General features: G+C 38.0%; 2 protein-coding genes across 3 annotated transcripts; both read left to right on the forward strand.

The window, feature by feature from the left end:
• Positions 1-394: 394 nt before the first annotated feature.
• pou3f3a (POU class 3 homeobox 3a) lies at positions 395-2,231 on the forward strand (the record flags this gene model as incomplete). 2 transcript variants are annotated; one of them, XM_079426938.1, is made up of 2 exons in its annotated part: positions 395-1,627; positions 1,833-2,231. In XM_079426938.1, the coding sequence occupies 2 exons, from the start codon at positions 395-397 to the stop codon at positions 1,941-1,943; spliced, it is 1,344 nt and encodes a 447-aa protein (XP_079283064.1). The 2 variants fall into 2 exon arrangements, with proteins under 2 accessions (XP_079283064.1, XP_079283065.1); XM_079426939.1 differs by having other exon boundaries at positions 395-1,667; positions 1,833-1,879.
• Positions 2,232-18,611: 16,380 nt separating this feature from the next.
• On the forward strand, positions 18,612-19,739 carry gpr45 (G protein-coupled receptor 45; the record flags this gene model as incomplete). Its single annotated transcript, XM_079426785.1, has 1 exon — positions 18,612-19,739. The coding sequence occupies one exon, from the start codon at positions 18,612-18,614 to the stop codon at positions 19,737-19,739; it is 1,128 nt and encodes a 375-aa protein (XP_079282911.1).
• Positions 19,740-20,071: the final 332 nt, after the last annotated feature.

The raw sequence follows: 20,071 nt of genomic DNA on the forward strand, positions 1-20,071 counted from the left end.
GCGCGCGCAATGAAGTTCGGTGTGGGATTTGTGTAATCGTCACGAGAAGTTGATGTGAAGAAGAACAAGCAAGACTTTTTGGTTTCATAATTGGTCTTCAAGACAATGACATTAAGAACGGAATGCAATCGTAAAAACAACCTCCATGCATAATGTGGATTTCTACGCTGAAGGTATTTCTCTCTCCTTTTGCTTCTGATAAAAGGAGGTTTTGACGGATATATTTTGGCCATCTTTTGCTGTGCTGTCGGTGGACCAAATCAAAATACCACGCATACTTTTCCAGCTTGAATAATTCATGAAATAGTGAGTGCCTTCGAGGCGTGGAAAAAAAGTTAAGACAATACGGGGAGGGGGGAATAATAAGTAGAATTGTTCAAAGTGGTGAGGGGGGATGGCCACAGCGGCTTCCAATCCTTACCTGGCCAGCAATAGCATTCTCTCATCAGCCTCGATCGTGCACTCGGAGTCCGGAGGTGGTGGCATGCAGCCGGGAAGCGGTGCCGTAACATCGGTGTCGGGTGGTTACAGAGGAGACCCCGTGGTTAAGATGGTGCAGAGCGACTTCATGCAAGGAGCCATGACAGCCAGCAACGGGGGGCACATGCTGAGCCATGCCCATCAGTGGGTTACCTCCCTGCCACATGCGGCTGCTGCGGCCGCCGCGGCCGCCGCCGCCGCTGCGGCGGCAGAGGCCGGCTCCGCTTGGTCCTCCAGCCCAGTTGGCATGGCCGGGAGCCCACAGCAACAAGACGTGAAGAACAGTTCAAACAGAGAAGACCTACATTCTAGCACCGCGCTGCACCACAGAGCCTCGCATTTAGGGGCTCACCAGTCGCACCAAAGCGCATGGGGTGGCACCACAGCCTCCCACATCCCCACCATCACCGGAGGACAGCAGCAGTCCCAGCAGTCTCTCATTTATTCCCAGCCGGGTGGCTTCACAGTCAACGGGATGCTGAATCCTCCCGGGAGTTTAGTCCACCCGGGGCTGATGCGAGGAGACTCGCCAGAAATGGATCACCACCATCACCACCACCATCATCAGCAGCAGCACCCTCACCACCACCACCACCAGCAGCACCACGCGGGAGTCAACAGCCACGACTCGCACTCAGACGAGGACACGCCGACCTCCGACGACCTGGAGCAGTTTGCCAAACAGTTTAAGCAGCGTCGGATCAAACTGGGTTTTACTCAAGCCGACGTCGGGCTAGCGCTGGGGACTCTTTACGGAAATGTTTTCTCGCAGACCACCATCTGCAGGTTCGAGGCTCTCCAGCTGAGCTTCAAAAACATGTGCAAACTCAAGCCGCTGCTGAACAAGTGGCTGGAGGAGGCCGACTCGACCACGGGAAGTCCCACCAGCATCGACAAAATAGCAGCTCAAGGCAGGAAGCGAAAGAAGCGCACCTCCATCGAGGTGAGCGTGAAGGGAGCCTTGGAGAGCCATTTTTTGAAATGCCCCAAACCGTCAGCGCAGGAGATAACCTCTCTGGCGGACAACCTCCAGCTGGAGAAGGAGGTGGTTCGGGTCTGGTTCTGCAACCGAAGGCAAAAGGAGAAGAGGATGACGCCGCCTGGGGTCCCTCAGACGCCCGAGGACGTGTACAGCCATGCCGGCAACGTGAGTGCAGACACACCGCCTCCGTCCATGGACTGCAAACGTATGTTCACTGAGACGTAGAACAAATCATTTTATATACACTTCAAGTCAGCAAGATATCACAAATATTCTATGTAAATTATGAAAGAAGCCGAAGCTAAAATCTTTAAAAGCTCTTCGTTTTATCCTCCTAACGATAAATGACTCTGTTTGCTCTGTGTTTCAGGGGAGTTTTGTGGTAGATTACTTAAAAGGTGCAAGTTTGAAAGATGAACCGGACAGCAACCACAACGTGACAGCTGCGAGCTCCTATGGCCAGGAGATTCTGGTGCACTGACACCGAAATCATAACCAGCCCAAAGCCAACATAGACTTTATGGATTGAAATCACACAAGAACTCCCAAGGACATGGATCAATGCAAACATTAAATATTAAACAGTGGAAGAATTTACCCCAGGACACGTATCAGTTTTACGCACAGGAATTATATTACTCATTTTAACAAAACGGAATTGTCTTGTCTACTCTTGGAGCATTATGTGCAACAAACTACACCTTTTGTATTTCATAGTATTTTTGTGGACCACACTTCTGTGAATAGCTTTTACACAGAGAAAACTCTTAAGAGAAAAAAAAAAAATAAGGAAAAAAAAAAAAAAGATTGATTACTCTCAAAGCTGCACTTATTTTCCAATTTCAGCCGACCCCTTGTAAACACTTTTGTTGTTGTTTGGCTGAATAATCGTGGATATTGCCCTCTCTTCACTGCTTTTTCTAGGCAGATTTTTGGGGTTTTGATAACAAGTCTGTGTAAATTTGGCAATATGAATTCTCTGTGTTGATTTAAATGATTTGCTTTATATTTTTCACTAAAATCAATTTCAAAATATTTTCAGGAGCAATGACAGATTTGTTGCGCGCTGTGATGACTTTCAATCTAGTAGCATCTCTTGTAGGCCTTCCCCTCTGCCATTTTAAATATTGACTATATTTTATACTGTTAGTATTACACTTGTTATTATATACAGATATTGTACACAAACACATTGACGAAGCTGAAACAAACCGTTGTTTCCCCCCGTGGTTGTTATTTAAGTTCAGTTCTTACTCAGCGAGAAGTGAATGAGAACAATAAATCTGTATCGGTGCAACTTTCTTTTTCTTTCTTTCTTTCTCAATTTTGTTTAAATATTAAAACTGCATTCTAAATTAAAACACATTACTAATATTTGAGGTTTCGTCTAGACAAATACTGAGACCGTTTCTGAAATATACAAAGATAATTTAGAAGAGTATCTTTTTTCCTCGATCTTCTGACCCTTGGCCTAAATATGGAAGTGTGAGAACTTCACAAATGTTTTCACCTTGCATTGTCATATTTCCTTATTCTTTGTGTTAGCATGTGTTTCTGTATGTGCTTTCGTGTTGGAAAACAAAAGAAACAACCATACCATGTAATTGTCTCTATATCTATCTATCTGCTATATTAACGGCGTATATCAAGTAGCTTCACGTCGTCGTTGCAAGAACAAATAATGTAATACACTTTTCATTTTATTATAAAACTTTTCCGTCAATAACTTACAGATTTTCCGGAGTTGTGGGGTATCCCAAACCTGATCAGAGTTATGCTGTTTTCGTATTGTACCAGTTATATATTATGCATTATACCAGCTGACATAAACTATTTTGATTTAGATTATTTTCCTCTCAACTGAATATAAATTATTAAAACATTCTAAGAACTTCTTGCTTCTGAAAAAAAGAAAGAAATGTCTCTATGTATAAATCATAGCCTATTATAAATCATGATAGCATCAGATTACTACTCCTTCCTTTTCAAAACTCTTGTCCCCATTAAACCAGGGTAATAATTTCCATATTTTGTAATACCACTAGAATGCCTTGAAAGTTTCTACTTTGTTTTAATAAGTATTTGACACATAATTCATGGTTACGTGATTATTGCCTTTACTAGACAACCCATTTACCGCTTTCTTTGTAGAATTTCAGGACATTATTTTATTGTTAGTCCGGGTCATTTCAATAAACTGAACTGAATAAAACAACTGCAATATCCCAGCAAAGAACAGACTGCAAAATTGCATTTATTGTAATTCAAATACATCATATTAAATTGGCGTGCCTTCAGCAAACAATTGATTTATTTGGCTTCATTTTGGGAGCGTTCATTTCCTAAAATGCTTTTATTTGTTTTCACATTTAAATTTGAAAAAGCACGAGCTCAGCGAGTGACGTAATTTGGAATCCATTCCGTGCACGCTCTAAAGCAGGAGTGCATTTGTATGCATGGAAATTCGTATGCTTGCCACGTAGCTCTCTGAGTGCAAAAGGGCCTGGATCCTTCCATCAGATTGCAATGTAAAAGCGTGCAAAAACGATTGTGTGACTGAATTGCTTTTTTCTGTAAACCGACCGTTTCTGCTGGGCAATAGCACAACTGTTGGCCCTTAATTTTCATCAAGACAAGTTTGGCAATTTCCCCCATTTGTATTCATTTCTGCTATGTTTGAAATAGCTGGCTTTGCACTCTTTTCAGCTAAGGCGCAACACTAACCTTTTAGCTGAACGACGCTTCTGTTGGGACTTGGGAGTGCAGCTGATTTTTTTTTTTTTTTGGGAGAACTTTTGTGTGGTAGTGACTATTCAGCCAAACACACGGTTCTTCTCTTGAAGATTTAAATTTCGCGGATGATTTACCTTACATCCGTTGCGTGGCAACCTGTGGTTATAAGCACGCGCCCCACCCTTCATGCAATATAGGCCTATCAATGTTAATAGCATCGCTCACACACCCAGAATTACGCAGGTGTAAAGCTTTCTGTTTCTGTCTCAAACTGTCTAAAATGCACTTTTATCACAAAGTTTGTGATAAGCATAAAATGAATGAAAATAAAGATTTACTATATTACTGTTAACTCGTTTTAATTTTTACCTTTACGATATATTCGAAAAAATATATATATACATTTTTAAGTATATATTTTAAATGGTTCCAAAGTAAACAAACCAACCTTCAAAAGAATACGAAAAGACACTGGATGTGCATCCTCAGTTAAACTCACAAATATAACTGTAATGATTCTGAGTGATGTGATTAAAATGAGTTCTTCTTCTTCTTTCTTGTGTGTTAGACCCTGAATTGCATAATATAAAAACTGTGAGAATTCCTATCTTTAAATTTGAAAATACATGCGTACGTCTATTTATCGTCTCTTAGATCTGTTACCGAATAAAGCATGCTAAAAGTATTGAAAATAAACAAATAAATAAGCAGTACACGCACACTAGTACGCAAACTAATTTTATTTTTATTTCCACATAGGACTTTTTATTTTATATTTGCTTTGTTCTGTGTGGGTCGGCTATTTAAACTATACTATTCAGTCGTAATAGCCTAAGAAACATAACTCAGAGTTTTCTTCACGAGTCAAATTTCTGTAACTAAAAGTGTAAAAATTAAAATGAAGTCAAATTTAAATATTTTTATGTTTCTTTTTTTTCTACATTCGTTTTTTTTAATCATATTTAACGTTTTTATTTTTCATATTTAATATAAACGTAAAATTTACCCAAATACATAGGAGCATAGAAAAGGAATCTCACCCTCTCATATTTCTTTAGCGCCATCTTTTGGAATTCTCTCCTGCATGAATAGAGTATCAATATCAAACCATGTTATCGATAAAACACTACTGAATGACATAAAACAACATTAATTATAATAAGAAAAATGCGTGCTAAAATAAGCCTATTTCCGAAAACGTTCAAAATAACATGTGCCTTTGGATTACACAATTATAATAATAAAATTAAAAATAAATTAGATAAAATTAGAAATGCCAAAAAGTAATCACACTTAAGATTAACCTTTAAATGCCTCTTATAAAGCTATTCAACTGCATATGTTTATCTAGTGTACACAAGTGTAGAGATACAGGGATATAATGAAAATGTTCCTAGTGATGTATTTATTTCTAATTTCTCAAAGCTGCTTTTTTTGTTCTCCCCCGACCAGCCAGTGATCTAATCGTGTCTCACTACACAGTGTAACGTTTTCTTTTCTCATAATTCCTTTCAGAACCTTCGGCCAATAGATGTGGTCGAGCAGCGTCCGAGGCTATACAAGAAGGCTGTATTAGTGGCCAAGGGACCTTCACTGTCACACACCTGCTGCAAGCCCATGGCACACTGCCAGCTGAGGTCAGTTAGCCCGCCAGCCACATTACCCTGGCAGCAGTTGCCAAGGTGACAGCATGTCAGAGCCTGCCCATTGAGGAGTATGGGGGGCTGACGGCCAACGCATCGCTGCCTCTGTCCGGCCCCTGGAACTTGAGGAAGTGAGGACCGAAGGCACACATTCAAATGCTTAGCAACAAACTGACTCCACACGTGGCAAGGGCCAAAGCGCCAGAGCCTAAATCATTAAATCTCCACAAATACTTAGTGAGTCTAACACACTTTCCAGCTCAGACGTCGCCGGTTTAGAAGTGCTTTGAATGAGAGCAGTTAATTCGATCTTAAATATGGATATGAGAGTGTGTGTGAGTGAGAGAGAGAGAGAGAGAGAGAGAGAGAGAATGAAAGACGCAAGTAGAGAACAGGAGGTGAAAGGTGCTCCTGCTTTTGTTGTAGCTATCACATTAACTGGAGGATGTGAAGCAGAGGGGAAATAAGCTGTGGGCTCTGTGGTTTAATAGATTACTTACAATTGGACACAGGTATTTGGAGTTAGCCATTATACCCTTGAGGCCCCCCAAAAGGTAAAAGAAACATCACAATTCAACCAAATCTTGTCCCAACTCCTTTGTGTTTTTGTAAAACAAATATATTTGTTTAGCATAGTCGTTTCGTGCTTTCCAAACACGCACGACACGGCTGCGAATATTTGCATTAGCCTGTTTTTGCTGTTTCTGAAGAACACTTACACATTATCAAGAGTCCTTTCAAGCATACGCTCTTTTAAATTCAACTCATTGTAGTCACGGCACAATTTGTTAAGGTCAAATCTTTGTCTGAATGGATTGAGTCAGAATTGTATTGAGGTCATCAAAAAACACAAAGCCATATCTCTTCAAGGGCACATCTGAATTTCAGCTAAGCTCTCAGAGCCTCAATCTCCCGGAAAGAATGGAAAAAACGTAGACCTAAACCCATCGAATAAGGTCTTGGCGTTAGAGAACGGCCCCAACAGGCCTCTCCTGAAATGCTATTACAGTATGCACCTCGGCCCGTCGTGGAGACTGAATTCAATATACACAAGAGGCCTATACGACGAGCCATTTGGCAGCTCAAGAAAATCATCCTCAATACATATTCAGGATTGTTTGGTTTTAATCTGCTGCTTTCGAGCATATTCCGAAGGATTCGGTTGGGATGTCAAATCCAAATTGTCACTTCAGAGAGATTTCTCCTTGGACCACGTCATTATTATTATTACGGGGAACAAAACGGCAGAACAACAAAATCCTTTCATAGATGAGAGGATACTTTTCACTTTCTCTGTGCTCATATTTCACTGTACTTATGGGGGATAAGTGCAGGAATTCCTGTTGTTCAAACCTCTCCAAACATGTCACATATACGACGTAGCAGAGAGTTTGCGGGCAGAAATAAAAGTAGCTAATTGATGCAATACACCAAGGACATAATTATCTCTTTGAATAACTGGCGGTGGTTTAATTGCTGGTAATTGTTCTCCAAACCTTGTTCAGAAGTGATGAACACAAGACTGTTATTATGCATCATGTGTTAATCCTGCTATTCTGGCTTAGTCATTAGGGCTTCTATATCAAAGGACCACGATAAGGGCAGCAGAGAGGGAAAAATATCACACACACACACAATGTACACGCATAATGGTGATATAATGCATTATACCGTATTCCTCCTTTACTAACCCCAGCCACACATTCACCTCAACAGAAATAAACACAAACTTGTGCCACCTTTTTATGGTCCACTTATTTCTGCTCCGGTACGAATTTTCTCTCAGATGTCATATTTATAACAGTGGGGTTTCTGTTATCCTGTGTTTGCTGTTAATTATTGCCACATTGCAACACCAGACTCAGAGCTCTACAGGAAACAAACACTGATTAACGTGATTGGGCCTGCTGAGAATTGCAGTCCGGTTGAAGTGTGTTGATTGCTGAACTGTTCCCACCCTCTCACCCCAGCAGTCTTGCCCTCTTGCCCTCTGAGCCTTGCGAAGCCGTTCAGTGGCAGATACTTCAAAAGATGTCTAGGGTTCGTATAATCTGAAGTAATCCAAGATCTGAAGTGATCGCAATTGTTCGGGTTTTTGAAATTACAATTAGCATGTCATTAAAGGAATATTCTGGGTTCAAGTTAAACTCAATCGACAGCATTTGTCATAATGTTGAATTGAATGATGAAAAAAATAACTCATTTTAATTTTAAACGTCCCTTTTCTTTAGTTACAGTGAAGCACTTACATTGGAAGTGAATAGGGCCAATTTGTGAATGCTAAAATACTTTTCAACAGTTCAGCTACATGATATAGACAATACATCAACAAGATTTTAGTGTGGAAAAAAAATATATTACTGAATTTTTCAGTGTAACTCTCATCATAACTTTTGACAACTTTCTTGCCATGACAACCAAATATACACCTAAACCGACAAATTTACAGCTTTACAGCTCACATAATATATATATATATATATATATATATATATATATATAAATGCTATACTAATAAATGCTGTTTATTTAAACTTTCTATTAATCAAAGTATCCTCCAAAAATATCATGGTTTCCACAAAAACATTTTCAACATTGATACATTTTATTTTATTTTTTGAAAAATCAGCAAATTAGAATTATTTGATATTAGAAGGATCTTGTGACATGCAGACTGGAGTGATGGCTTTGAAAATTCAGATGCTGTCAATGTATTATATTTTTTAAATAATAATAACTGAATAAAACCAACCAACCCCCAATTTTTAAACAGTTTATATATAAGCTTCACATTTATGCTTTTACCTCCTCTAAATTTCGTCCCCATTTACTTTCATAAATGCCTCACCCCGACTTTTTTCTCTCATTTTTGTATTATTATTCATTTATTTATTAAGTCATTTAATGGAAATGATTATGTTTGATACCATCAATTAAGCTAAAATGCAAATGTGACCATTTGAAAAGAAAAAAACTACAAAGAGCACACCACTCTTTCCGTTGTTATTGGTTTAACCTGTTTTCCAGTTCATCTTAATGCAGATTGCTGTGAAGCAGACTGGCACTGCTACTGTTTTATATTCAGACTCAGCACTTTGGTTGCATGGGAAAGGGGAGAGGAAGTCTATGTGGCTCTTTCCTGTCTCATTCCTGAGTCTCACGGGCTCATGTTTCACCTGCTGCATCTGAAGTCTGCCACATGTGTGTATAGGAGACTATTTATCTTTGTGTGTTTTCTGAGCAATGAATTCCTTCCGTTTAACAAAATAGCTTTTGACTGAACACGACCAGATGCAGCAGAGGGGGTGTTATTGATAGGGCCGGACGTTTCGAATGAAGCGGAAGTGCTTGAATTAACAAGTGCATCATATTGACAGTTGATGTGCAAAATAGATCCCTGGTTTGTATTGTTTTTAATGTCACTGTGATATACAGTGATAATTCCAGACAGTGATCTTTGCTGCCCCCTACTGGTTTTGAAATTGAGTCGAATATTACTAAATCATTGAGATGATTCATCAAGATTAACACTTCCTTACGGTGCACCTCTCTAGTTCAATTACAGCAAAAGCAATTTAATGTCCTCCCTCAGTGAGAACATCTAACATGGACTTTTCACCAATACATGGAATGGATGTTGCATAGAGCAGGCCTACTTATAATTCAATTATTCTTTCAACAATCTTTTGAAGATCAAATAGGCCTATATCTGATCAAAGCCATCTCAACATCTGTATGAGTCTAAAACTGGATTTGTAGCAACCCGACAAAGCATAACGGTTTAATCATGGTCTTATAGGCCACAAACTGTAAGAATATCTGTACAGGGATTTGTATGAGAGGCTATGCTGAATAAATTACATCTAGGCATGATATTCAGAGCGATCTGTAATCCACGACTCAAGCCACCGAGGCTGTTAGAGAATATGAGGGCAATGCCCAGTGAAGAGAATAAATACTCATATTAAGCCACCAGGCCACAGAGGAGGACTGACACTAAAAGATTGTGAATCCAAATGTGCCTCACGCAGCTATTTTTTCAAGCATAGAAGTGTTGTGTTGTAGTCCACTGTAGATATTTAGAATATAGGATTTAGTAATAGATTTCATAAAAAAATGAAATATTGCGCACAAATTATACGACGTTACGTTTACGATTTGGAGCTAATTGACATTTCCAGTTACCACCCAGGCTTGGATTATATTGCTTCTTGCACATTTCACAACAATGTCAAAGTGAAATGTCCAGTATCCAAACAGATTTTAATTTGGTAACGTTTCATTACATTGGTTTATTGTATGTGTGCACCAGTTCGGAAATTAAACGTCCGATGAATAGAAATAAAAAAGAAAAGCAAACGAATAAAACCCCACTTGCTGAAGAAAACATTCTATTTTAGCTTGCTTCTACGAGTCTTTAAGTTCATTTATCTTGCCTAGTGTTTAAGTGCAGTGCCATACCAGGCCTGAATCATGCTGAATCATGCACTACTGTAAAATACCTCTTTAAATCATATAAGGAATCACATGAAAATAAGTCTTTATTAATCTATAATTCTGCCTTAATTAAAAAAAAATTAAGTTGCTGTTATTCTACTGACACCAGCCTGTGCAGTGAATAGATCGTTTTTGGAGTTAATATAGATACAGAGGCACTTTTTCCAATGACATTATATTGCAAAAAGAGAAAGAAAGACATACAGATTTTGAACGACATGAGGGTGAGTGAATGATGACAGAATTTTCATCTCTGGGTGAACTAGCCCTTTAAATGTGTTTAAGTTTTGAACTGTGAAAGTCAAGTTTTCACATGGATGTATGCAGTCATGTTTCCTCTGTTTGAGATTGTACTACAGGTTAAGTCATTAATGAGTTTCCAGCTGAGGGCAAAGATGTCTGCATATGTCCTTTAACCATGCAAACAAGCTACAAGAGTGCAGGAATGATTAACCTGCGCAGCCACAACAGGCAGGTGCCCTTCAGTGGTTTGTTAAATGGTGAATTACACTTTCTCGGCCAGCACTCTGCCTCTAATCACATCTGCAATTACAGAGCAGAAATATTGCCCCTAATTGATACGGCCCGCCGATTTGTTTCGATTTCTCATCGCCTCAAGTCATTTTCTCCCTATACCTGCTGGCTGCTAATGAATGGACTCGTTAGGAGGGGGCGTGCCTAAGTGAAAGTGACTCTAAGCACAGCTCTGCCAGATGTATGATGGCAGGGAAAAGGGACAGTGTTAAAACAGCAGGACGTGTAATGGCACCTCAGAGCTGGAGAGACGGAGAGGGAGTGGGCACCTGTCCATTAGGCCCCCCTGAGGGTGGAAGTGTTAAGTGGCTGGGTTGCGGTCAAACTCTAGAGGGACAGTTGTCATAGAGACGCAGCTGTCAGCCAACGACTGACTTTGGGAACTGTGGCTGTGCTGACGACGATCACAGATTAGATGATGCAAAACACTGACTAATACCTGCACCTCTCTTCATTTTCACCCACACCTGAGAGAGATGTTTGTCTTCTGATGAAGGCTGTGAAGAGAGCTGATAAATGAGCGCCAGATGAGGGACAGATGTAAGTGTAGGAGTTTGGATCCTCTTACTGTTAATCTTAGACATCTAGCCTCATCTCCATTTGTCAACCTATTTCTCTACAGCATAGTGCTACCCATATATCTTCATATCATCATATAAATACAAATGCGTGGGCAGGTGCAATAGAGTCTAAAAGTCTTATGCAACTTTACCATTTTCTAATTAAATACTTTTGGACCCCACAATATTTCCTTCTGATAGATAGATAGATAGATAGATAGATAGATAGATAGATAGATAGATAGATAGATAGATAGATAGATAGATAGATAGATAGATAGATAGATAGATAGATAGATAGATAGATAGATAGATAGATAGATAGATAGATAGATAGATAGATAGATAGATAGATAGATAGATAGATAGAAAAATTAAAAATAAAAGAAATGTTTAAGCACACTTCTCAAGCACTTTATTTGCATGTGTATGATGAATTGTTGAATTGAATTGTATTCCTCAATTGTAAATATATATAATATGATATAAATACCTGTATTTATACCTTTGTACCTCACTGTATTTCTTTAAGACAATCAAAAGTCAATCAATGCATACTGTAAATAATGCACAGTCCTCACACTGTGATTTGGCATCTTCATTTACTCAAAGTGCAAAATGATTCCTTTATCCTTGTTCTAAGGCTATTTTGTGCATAATACAGATGAAAAACCGCTGTATAAGAACACAATCTTGTGAAAGGCCAGAAAATATTATATAGAGAACCCTGAATAAGAGCCCAGCATAATTTATTGTATCCCTATTCACTGACTGCCATTAAAACGACATGGCATTCGGTTATTCATAAAGCTATCCTTCAGTGTCTGCATCTCTTCATTTATACAGAGGAAAATTCTTGTGTTCCTCAAATATGATTTTTTGAGTGTGGGTTGGCGGATTAGAGCAGCTCTGTTGAGATGGCATTAGAGCAAACATCTGAGAGGTAATTGACAGGGAGATGAGCTCTCGTAGCGCCAGTGTCAGTCTGCGTGATCAGCATACCTGTACACCAGCGCCGGATATAGGGTGTGCGCTCTGTAACGCTTGATGGGCATATCAGACTGCTGGTTTGATGCCAATTTAGACAAGTGTGCTTTTGTAGTCACCTCACACACAGGCAGAGGTGTATATTAGAAGTGCTATTTACACTCTACACACTGTATGAAAAAAAATGCCTTTTGGATCTACCATTCAAGTAATGATTATGACATATAATTAATTTAAACTGTTATATTTATGTTAAAAAGATATCTCAACTACACAAATATTGGACAGAACACATGCTGGGTTGTTTTCCACCAACAGTTGTGTTAAATGTTTAACCCCACGCTCTGGGCAGTAACCCAACCGCTGGATTTGTCCATATTTTACCCAGTGCTGGGTTCTATTTAACCCAGCATTTTTTAGAGTGTAAAATTAAAATGAATAATTTTCTCATTTCATTGAATCATCTTCTGTGGAACACAAAAGAAGATGTTTATCAGAATGTCTGAGCTGCTCTTTTCCACAATGAAAGTGGATGGGGACCACAGACTGCTAAGCTCTAAAGACAAAAGCACCATTAAAGCATCATAAAAGTAGTCAGTATGATGCATGCAGTATATTCCAAGTCCCAGGCCCATAGTATTGACACAGAAATCATGTTGGGCAGTCTGGACAAGGAGACTGTAATTTATAAATGTTTAAAATTCTGTCATAAATCTTTATTTCAGCTTTATTATATTTTCAGAATTGTTATTAATATTTGAAAATGCACTCTTGCTAATCTAACTTTAATTTAAAAAAAGAGTATGCACACACATGCTTGTTTGAAATTATATTTAAAGATACATACTCATAATTCAGTAATGATTATTATTCAATGTTTTGCTTATAATATGTGTGTTATGTACTGCATTGTTCACCACTTATCAACTGGACAACGTTGCCATCTTCTGTTCTCACATAGAACTGCATGCATTATGATTCCGACAGCATATTCCATGTCATATGTTTCCATTACTTTAAATTAATGATGTAAAAAAATAAATAAATAAAACAACAAACCATTAATCAATATTGATAGTACATAACACATTGTCATCTTTTATTAGAATCAATTAGTGGAAGTGGTTGTTGCATTATTCACTAATAATCTGCTATTTCACCGTTGTACAGACACTGGTATTTTCAGATTCACAAAGCAATAACTTAACACAGCGTGACTAAACTGTTTTGATTTAATGTGAACACAGGCAACAGCACTTATAATACATCAATAATATATGAAGGTCATGTTCATGTCATTTCTCATTTTATATCTGAATACTTCAAATGAATGAAAATTAGTTCGTATGAGCAATTTCATTTAGCTGCAGGTATTTGAAATCTTTTTTTCTTTTTTTGTGAGAGAGAGAGAGAGAGAGCATCTGAGTCATCCTCATGTGGGCTTGGTGTGATTTTGTGATGTGACTTCTCAGTGAGCATCAAAGAGTAAGAGCAAGGGTCTATAGGGCACACGGTGTTCCATTATTGACAGACCAGAAATGGAGAGGTTGCCCTGGTGACAGTCACAACACAATCATCTTGAGATCTCAGAGGCCAATAGCAGCGTCACTCTCACTCCTGCGTCATCCAATACAGCAGGACGAAACATCTGGATTTGTGTTGTCATTGGCATCTACATTTCACCACCTTTGCATGCAAATCATCACACTCTGCGTGTTTGCATGTGTACAGGTTTGACTGCGCTTGTGAATAACAAATACTTTAAATAGTTATCGTGAATATTGTGAAATATAAGTAATAATAGTGAAATTTAGATAAATGAAAGGCAACACTTAGGAGAGCATTTGTGCTCATTTGAAATTCTCATAAATCAGCAAGTCTTTGTTGTTGTTGTTGGTGTTGCAAATCTAACATTAACAGGTTTGTGTGTGAATCGCATAAAATATCCTTATATCTTAAATATTTTATCATTGTGAAATCATTGTCACTAATATAGATAAAACATAGTTCTTGGGGCAAATAGAGCCTCATTTGAAAACTATATGTGTATATACACACACACACACACACACACACACACACACACGAACACACACACACACACACACACACACACACTCTCTCTCTCTCTCTCATTTAAAAGTTTGGGGTATGTAAGTATTTTATTATTAAAAAATACAGTAAAACAGTAATATTGTGAAATATGTATATATATATTATTTTTTTTAAAATAATTTTAATTTCTAAAAAAAATAATAATAATAATAATAATCTATTTATTCCTTCATTGGCAAAGCTGAAATTTCATCTTTTTACTCCATCTTCAGTGTCATTTGATCCTTCATTATTAAATTATTCTAACATGCTGATTTATTATTATTATTATCAACATTCAACAATATTTTGTGCCAAGTATTTTTCCAAGATTTCAGCTAAAAACTGCATTTTAAATATATATATATTTTAAATATACAGGCCTATATGTAGGCCTATATATTTTTTTTGTAAATAAATTCAATACGTCTTTGCTGAATAAAAGTAGGCCTATTCATTTCTTTAAAAAGAACAAATCTACTGACCCTATATTTTTGAGTGTGTGAAGTGTGTTTTAAATTAAATATAAATTTGTATATTATTTTATAAGTAGCTATATACATAAAATAAGTCTATGTAGCATTTAGACAGCTACATGTGTGTTAGAGAGAGAGATGAACAAAATAGGCATGATGAATGAACAATTTTCAAGAACAGATGCCTTACCTTTACAACAAAAGCTTGAAGCCCAGCTTTAATCTCATGTCTCTCGATATTTTAGACAACGTAAAGGTTCCAGTTAGAACCAAACGCCACAGGTGAACATTTCTGCAGCTCATTTCTAGTAGCCTACTTCTTTAAAGAACACAGAGAGCCATACACTGAACCTGTAATGAACTTTAAAAATCTCCAATCGCCACACAGAATAAAAACATTCATAGAAAGAGCGTCTTTGGCTGAACCATGGAGCTTTATATTTAAGTAGCCTATGTAGCCTACGTCAGTGACCTCCTGATGCAGTTTGTCGTCCGTGTACCTCTGAAATCCTGAAGGATGAAGCTCATAGTACAGCTGTGATTGATTGTCGTTGTCACACCTCCAGAGCTCCACACCCCGACGGTTGTGTTTCATGCAGGAAGAAATCGCATCAGTGGAAACAATGGCAATTCTCTGAAATCAATCTACAACGGCAGCCGCTATCACATCCTGTCCTTCACCTGTTTGGGATTTTCACGGCTCACAAATACACGGACTTCAGAGGATAAGAGGTAAAATCACCGCACAACCTGGCTGTGTTTATCACATCTGGCAAGCGCGCGAGTGCACGTGAGAACTGAAATGTTGCATCTGTTGACATGTATCGTGTGATCAATGCATACATTACAAATGTGCGAATCGTGCGATAGGCTACTGATTCCAATGATCATGCATATCACTCTTAAACATTTTCAAAACATTCAATTCGAATAGCCTATATTTGTTTCCTGTCGTTTGATATATAAATTCCAGTTAAAATCATTTAATTCTGAATGTGCATATTCGTGCATTTGTAAACAATTATTAAGACGTTGACTATATCACCACAACGTCTGAACAAGCAGTTTTTTGGCAAAGCACAGATCCACTGCAAAGAGTGTGTCCTGCTTTTGTATTTAAATAACCTATGAATATCTTCATGAAAAACCTGCTGCTAAAGACTGAATTTGTTGTTTTGTTTTTATATGAGTGTCTTCATTTTTAATCTTTCTGTTTAAGATAAGTTTACACTTAGGTTATGGGTTCTGTAGTATAAGCTGCAAAGATACATTTTTGGTGGGTGTCTAAAAATAGCACCCAATATAAACATTAAGGCCACTGTGCATTCAGTAGGAAACACCTTGGTTTATTTTTGATTTGCATATTGAGGCCTAAATTAAATGTGTTATAACAATGCTAGGCATATAGCATGTAACACATATTATAACAAGACCGAATAAGAATTGTAATGGCAATAGTGTGCAGGTTAAACAAAATAACAATAATCGACTAATATACAGTAGTCATATACATGATTTTATTGCTGATATTTCATTTATCCTTGTGTTTATAAAAATCTGTTCTACATATCGGCAATTGGACACTTATCGGTTTCGTTCAAAAAGCTATATTGGTCAATCTCTAGTTTTTAATTACACTTAACGAATGGCTTTCTAAAAAGTGGCATGGGCGCTAGATGGATGCTGTATGGGTTGATTAATACATCAACGTCTTAGAGACAGCCATGACCAAGACTTACAAGTGAGATTGATTTGTGGATGTTGTTTTAGTTGCTAAACTTAGTACACTTATTGCCATGCTCACTGTACAGAATTTACATGAATGTATATACTACATTGTGCTCTATATTACAAAATAAATATTTAATTGTACATAATAATAACAACAAAATACGAATAAATATACAATGAAATATGTTATGTTTCACACATTTTATATACCTTAGTATATTTTTATTTTACATAACAGCATTCTGCATACTTCAAAGGATATTTTCTATTACTTGATTTCTATGATTTCTTCTGGCTGTCATATCTCCTTGTATCATCACCTGTGTGAAAAAACAAAACAAAAAAAACATTCAAAAACATTGCATTGTAGACTCCATATACTGGGAATGGGAGTTTTTAAATAAATTGACGGCAACATTTATAAAGCTGAATGAGAAAAATTCCAATATATCCACCATAATGTCCACTGTCCCTCTCAATTTGATAAACAAAACATAGAGAAGGAAGGATAACCCATGATCTGTACTGAAATATGGGTAGAAATATGCCCTCAAATGAGAATAACTGTCCTGCTGTGTGTTTTGCAGGTATTCTGGTCTTTTCTAGGACAATGGAGGTGTCAGAAGATGACACACAGATGTGTGATGAATTCTTGGAATTTGCATTCCCCTTTATATCTGCACTATCCTTAGCAAAGAACAGCCTGGTGTAACCATGGCAACAGCAGCATCCTCTGAGTGAGCATCATTCCCTCTTTCATCTGTAAACATGATGATTGTGGTTTGTATATTCCCACCATATTGCTCTACAGATGTGTAAGCAAAAATGGAATTATTACAAGAATGTTTTCACCATTTGTCTTTACTGATTATGCAATTCTCGTGTGCTGTCATAAAAATCTCACTGACTGAAATCCTATCACTGACTGCACCTCTGTGCACTTAAAGGGATAGTTGACACCAAAATGAAAATTCTGTCATTATTTACTCACCTTCATGTCATTTTAAACTTCTATAATTGTCATTGTTCTTCAGCAGAACACAAAAGATGTTTAGAAAACCCTTTAAAAGCAAATCAAGTCAAGTCAAATTTATTTGTGATGCACTTTTCTCAATTGTTGATATTGATGATTATAATATCTTCATATCATCATGCCTTATAGTTGCATTAAGCTAATGGGTGATAATATAGTGGGTATTTTGTGATGACACAAGCAGTCAAGCCATTGAGATTTGCTGTATAGTATATATTGCCCTATTGGTGTATACTAGATATATTTCCAACGATTTATAATGAGCTGGATGATAATATAGTTGCATTTTGCATCTTTTTTTTCTAAAACGTCAAGGCTGCATTTATTTGATCAGAAATACAGTAAAAACAGTAATACTGTAAAATATTATTACAATTTAAAAGAACTGCTTCCTATTTAATTACATTTTAAAATGTAATTTATCTAAAGTGTAACTTATTTTATTTATTCCTGTGTTTGCAAAGCTGAATTTTGTCATTACATATGTTGATTTGCTGCTCAAGAAACATTTCTTATTACTATCAATGTTGAAAACATTGATGCAAGGAAGGTTCAAAAGAACAGCATTTAATTGACACATTTTAACAATTTAAATGTCTTTACTGTCACTTGATCAATTTAATCCATCCTTCCTGAATAACAGTATTTAAAAAAAAATAATAATTGTACTGACCCCAAACTTTTGATAGTAGTGTAAATGAATATATGCATTGTTGTTAATATTCCTCACACCTATGGTCTTCTGTTGCAGGTAATGTTTTACAGGAGAGGTTTTCATTTATTAGGGAGCTCACACGACCATGGCAAAGATTTAGCTATGACTTTCCAGCCTTGGATGGATAATACCTGGTAACAGCTGCCATGTTTACATGTAATGGCAGCTCGTTGGAGGGGTGTGGCCTTCTTGAACCAATAGAAACTGAGATGCAAGAGTCTGATACTGCCCTTATGCCCACCACTCTCAGGGTGGCACTGGCTGCCATCATGATCTTCATGATCACCATTGGTTTTCTCGGCAATGCCATTGTGTGTCTGATAGTGTATCAGAAACCAGCCATGCGTTCAGCGATTAATCTGCTCTTGGCTACACTGGCATTTTCAGACATCATGCTGTCGCTGCTTTGCATGCCATTCACTGCCGTCACTCTCGCAACTACGGACTGGAGCTTCGGAGTGGGATTCTGCCGCATTTCCATCATGCTCTACTGGCTGTTTGTTCTAGAAGGTGTGTCTATACTTCTGATCATCAGCGTCGATCGGTTCCTCATTATAGTTCAGCGGCAGGACAAGCTGACGCCCCATCGGGCGAAAATTCTTATTGCCTCGTCATGGGCTCTGTCGCTTTGCGTGTCCCTGCCATCTGTGGTCGGCTGGAGGACGGCAGGGATTGGGGCGCAAGTACCGCAATGCATTCTGGGATACAGTGAATCGCTGGCGGACCGGGGTTACACAGTTCTGCTTGCTGTCGCTGTGTTTTTTGTGCCATTCGGTGTGATGTTGTATTCCTATCTGTGTATTCTCAACACGGTTCGACGCAACGCTCTGCGCATTCACAATCACACCAGCGAAGGCAGTGTTGCTATTAACCATGTCAGCAAGTTGGGTTTGACCGGACTGCAGCGACCCCAAGTTAACGTGGACATGAGTTTTAAAACCAGGGCCTTCACCACTATCCTCATCCTGTTCATTGGCTTCTCCGTGTGCTGGCTGCCACATACGGTGGTGAGTCTGCTGGCGGTGTTCAGTAGACGCTTCTACCTCAGCCCGGCCTTTTACCCCATCAGCATCGGGGCACTGTGGTTGAGTTACCTCAAGGCAGTCTTCAACCCGGTCATATACTGCTGGAGAATCCGCAAGTTTCGTGAAGCCTGCCTGGAGTTCATGCCCAAGACCTGTCATCTCTGTCCCAAGATTCCCGGGCGAAGTCGCAGGCGTATAAGACCCAGCAACATCTATGTGTGCAGCAGTGAGAGCCAGTCTTCTGTCTAGGATTTGCACCAAAGTATGAAACATTCAAAGTCATGGTTTCAAAGAACACTTATGAATTGAAAACTTGACAAATAACTGGATCATAATCTGCAGTGATGAAGGAAACAGCATCTGCTGTCTGAAATTCATCAAAGCAATATTCATATATGTTCCTGAACGTGGTAATTTCTTTATTTTTCTGTTGGAAGGATTTTACAAGCTCTGCAGTTTTGTAAAACATGAAAAATTGGCAAATAAAGTTACTAAACTGCTGATTTATTGGACATTTTTGATAGAATTTATTAATTTAAGTTAAGTAAGTTTTTTTTTTTTTTTCAATTGCATTCATATTG

The sequence above is a fragment of the Barbus barbus genome (assembly GCF_936440315.1).
Source record: "Barbus barbus genome assembly, chromosome: 10".
NCBI classification, from domain to species: domain Eukaryota; kingdom Metazoa; phylum Chordata; class Actinopteri; order Cypriniformes; family Cyprinidae; genus Barbus; species Barbus barbus.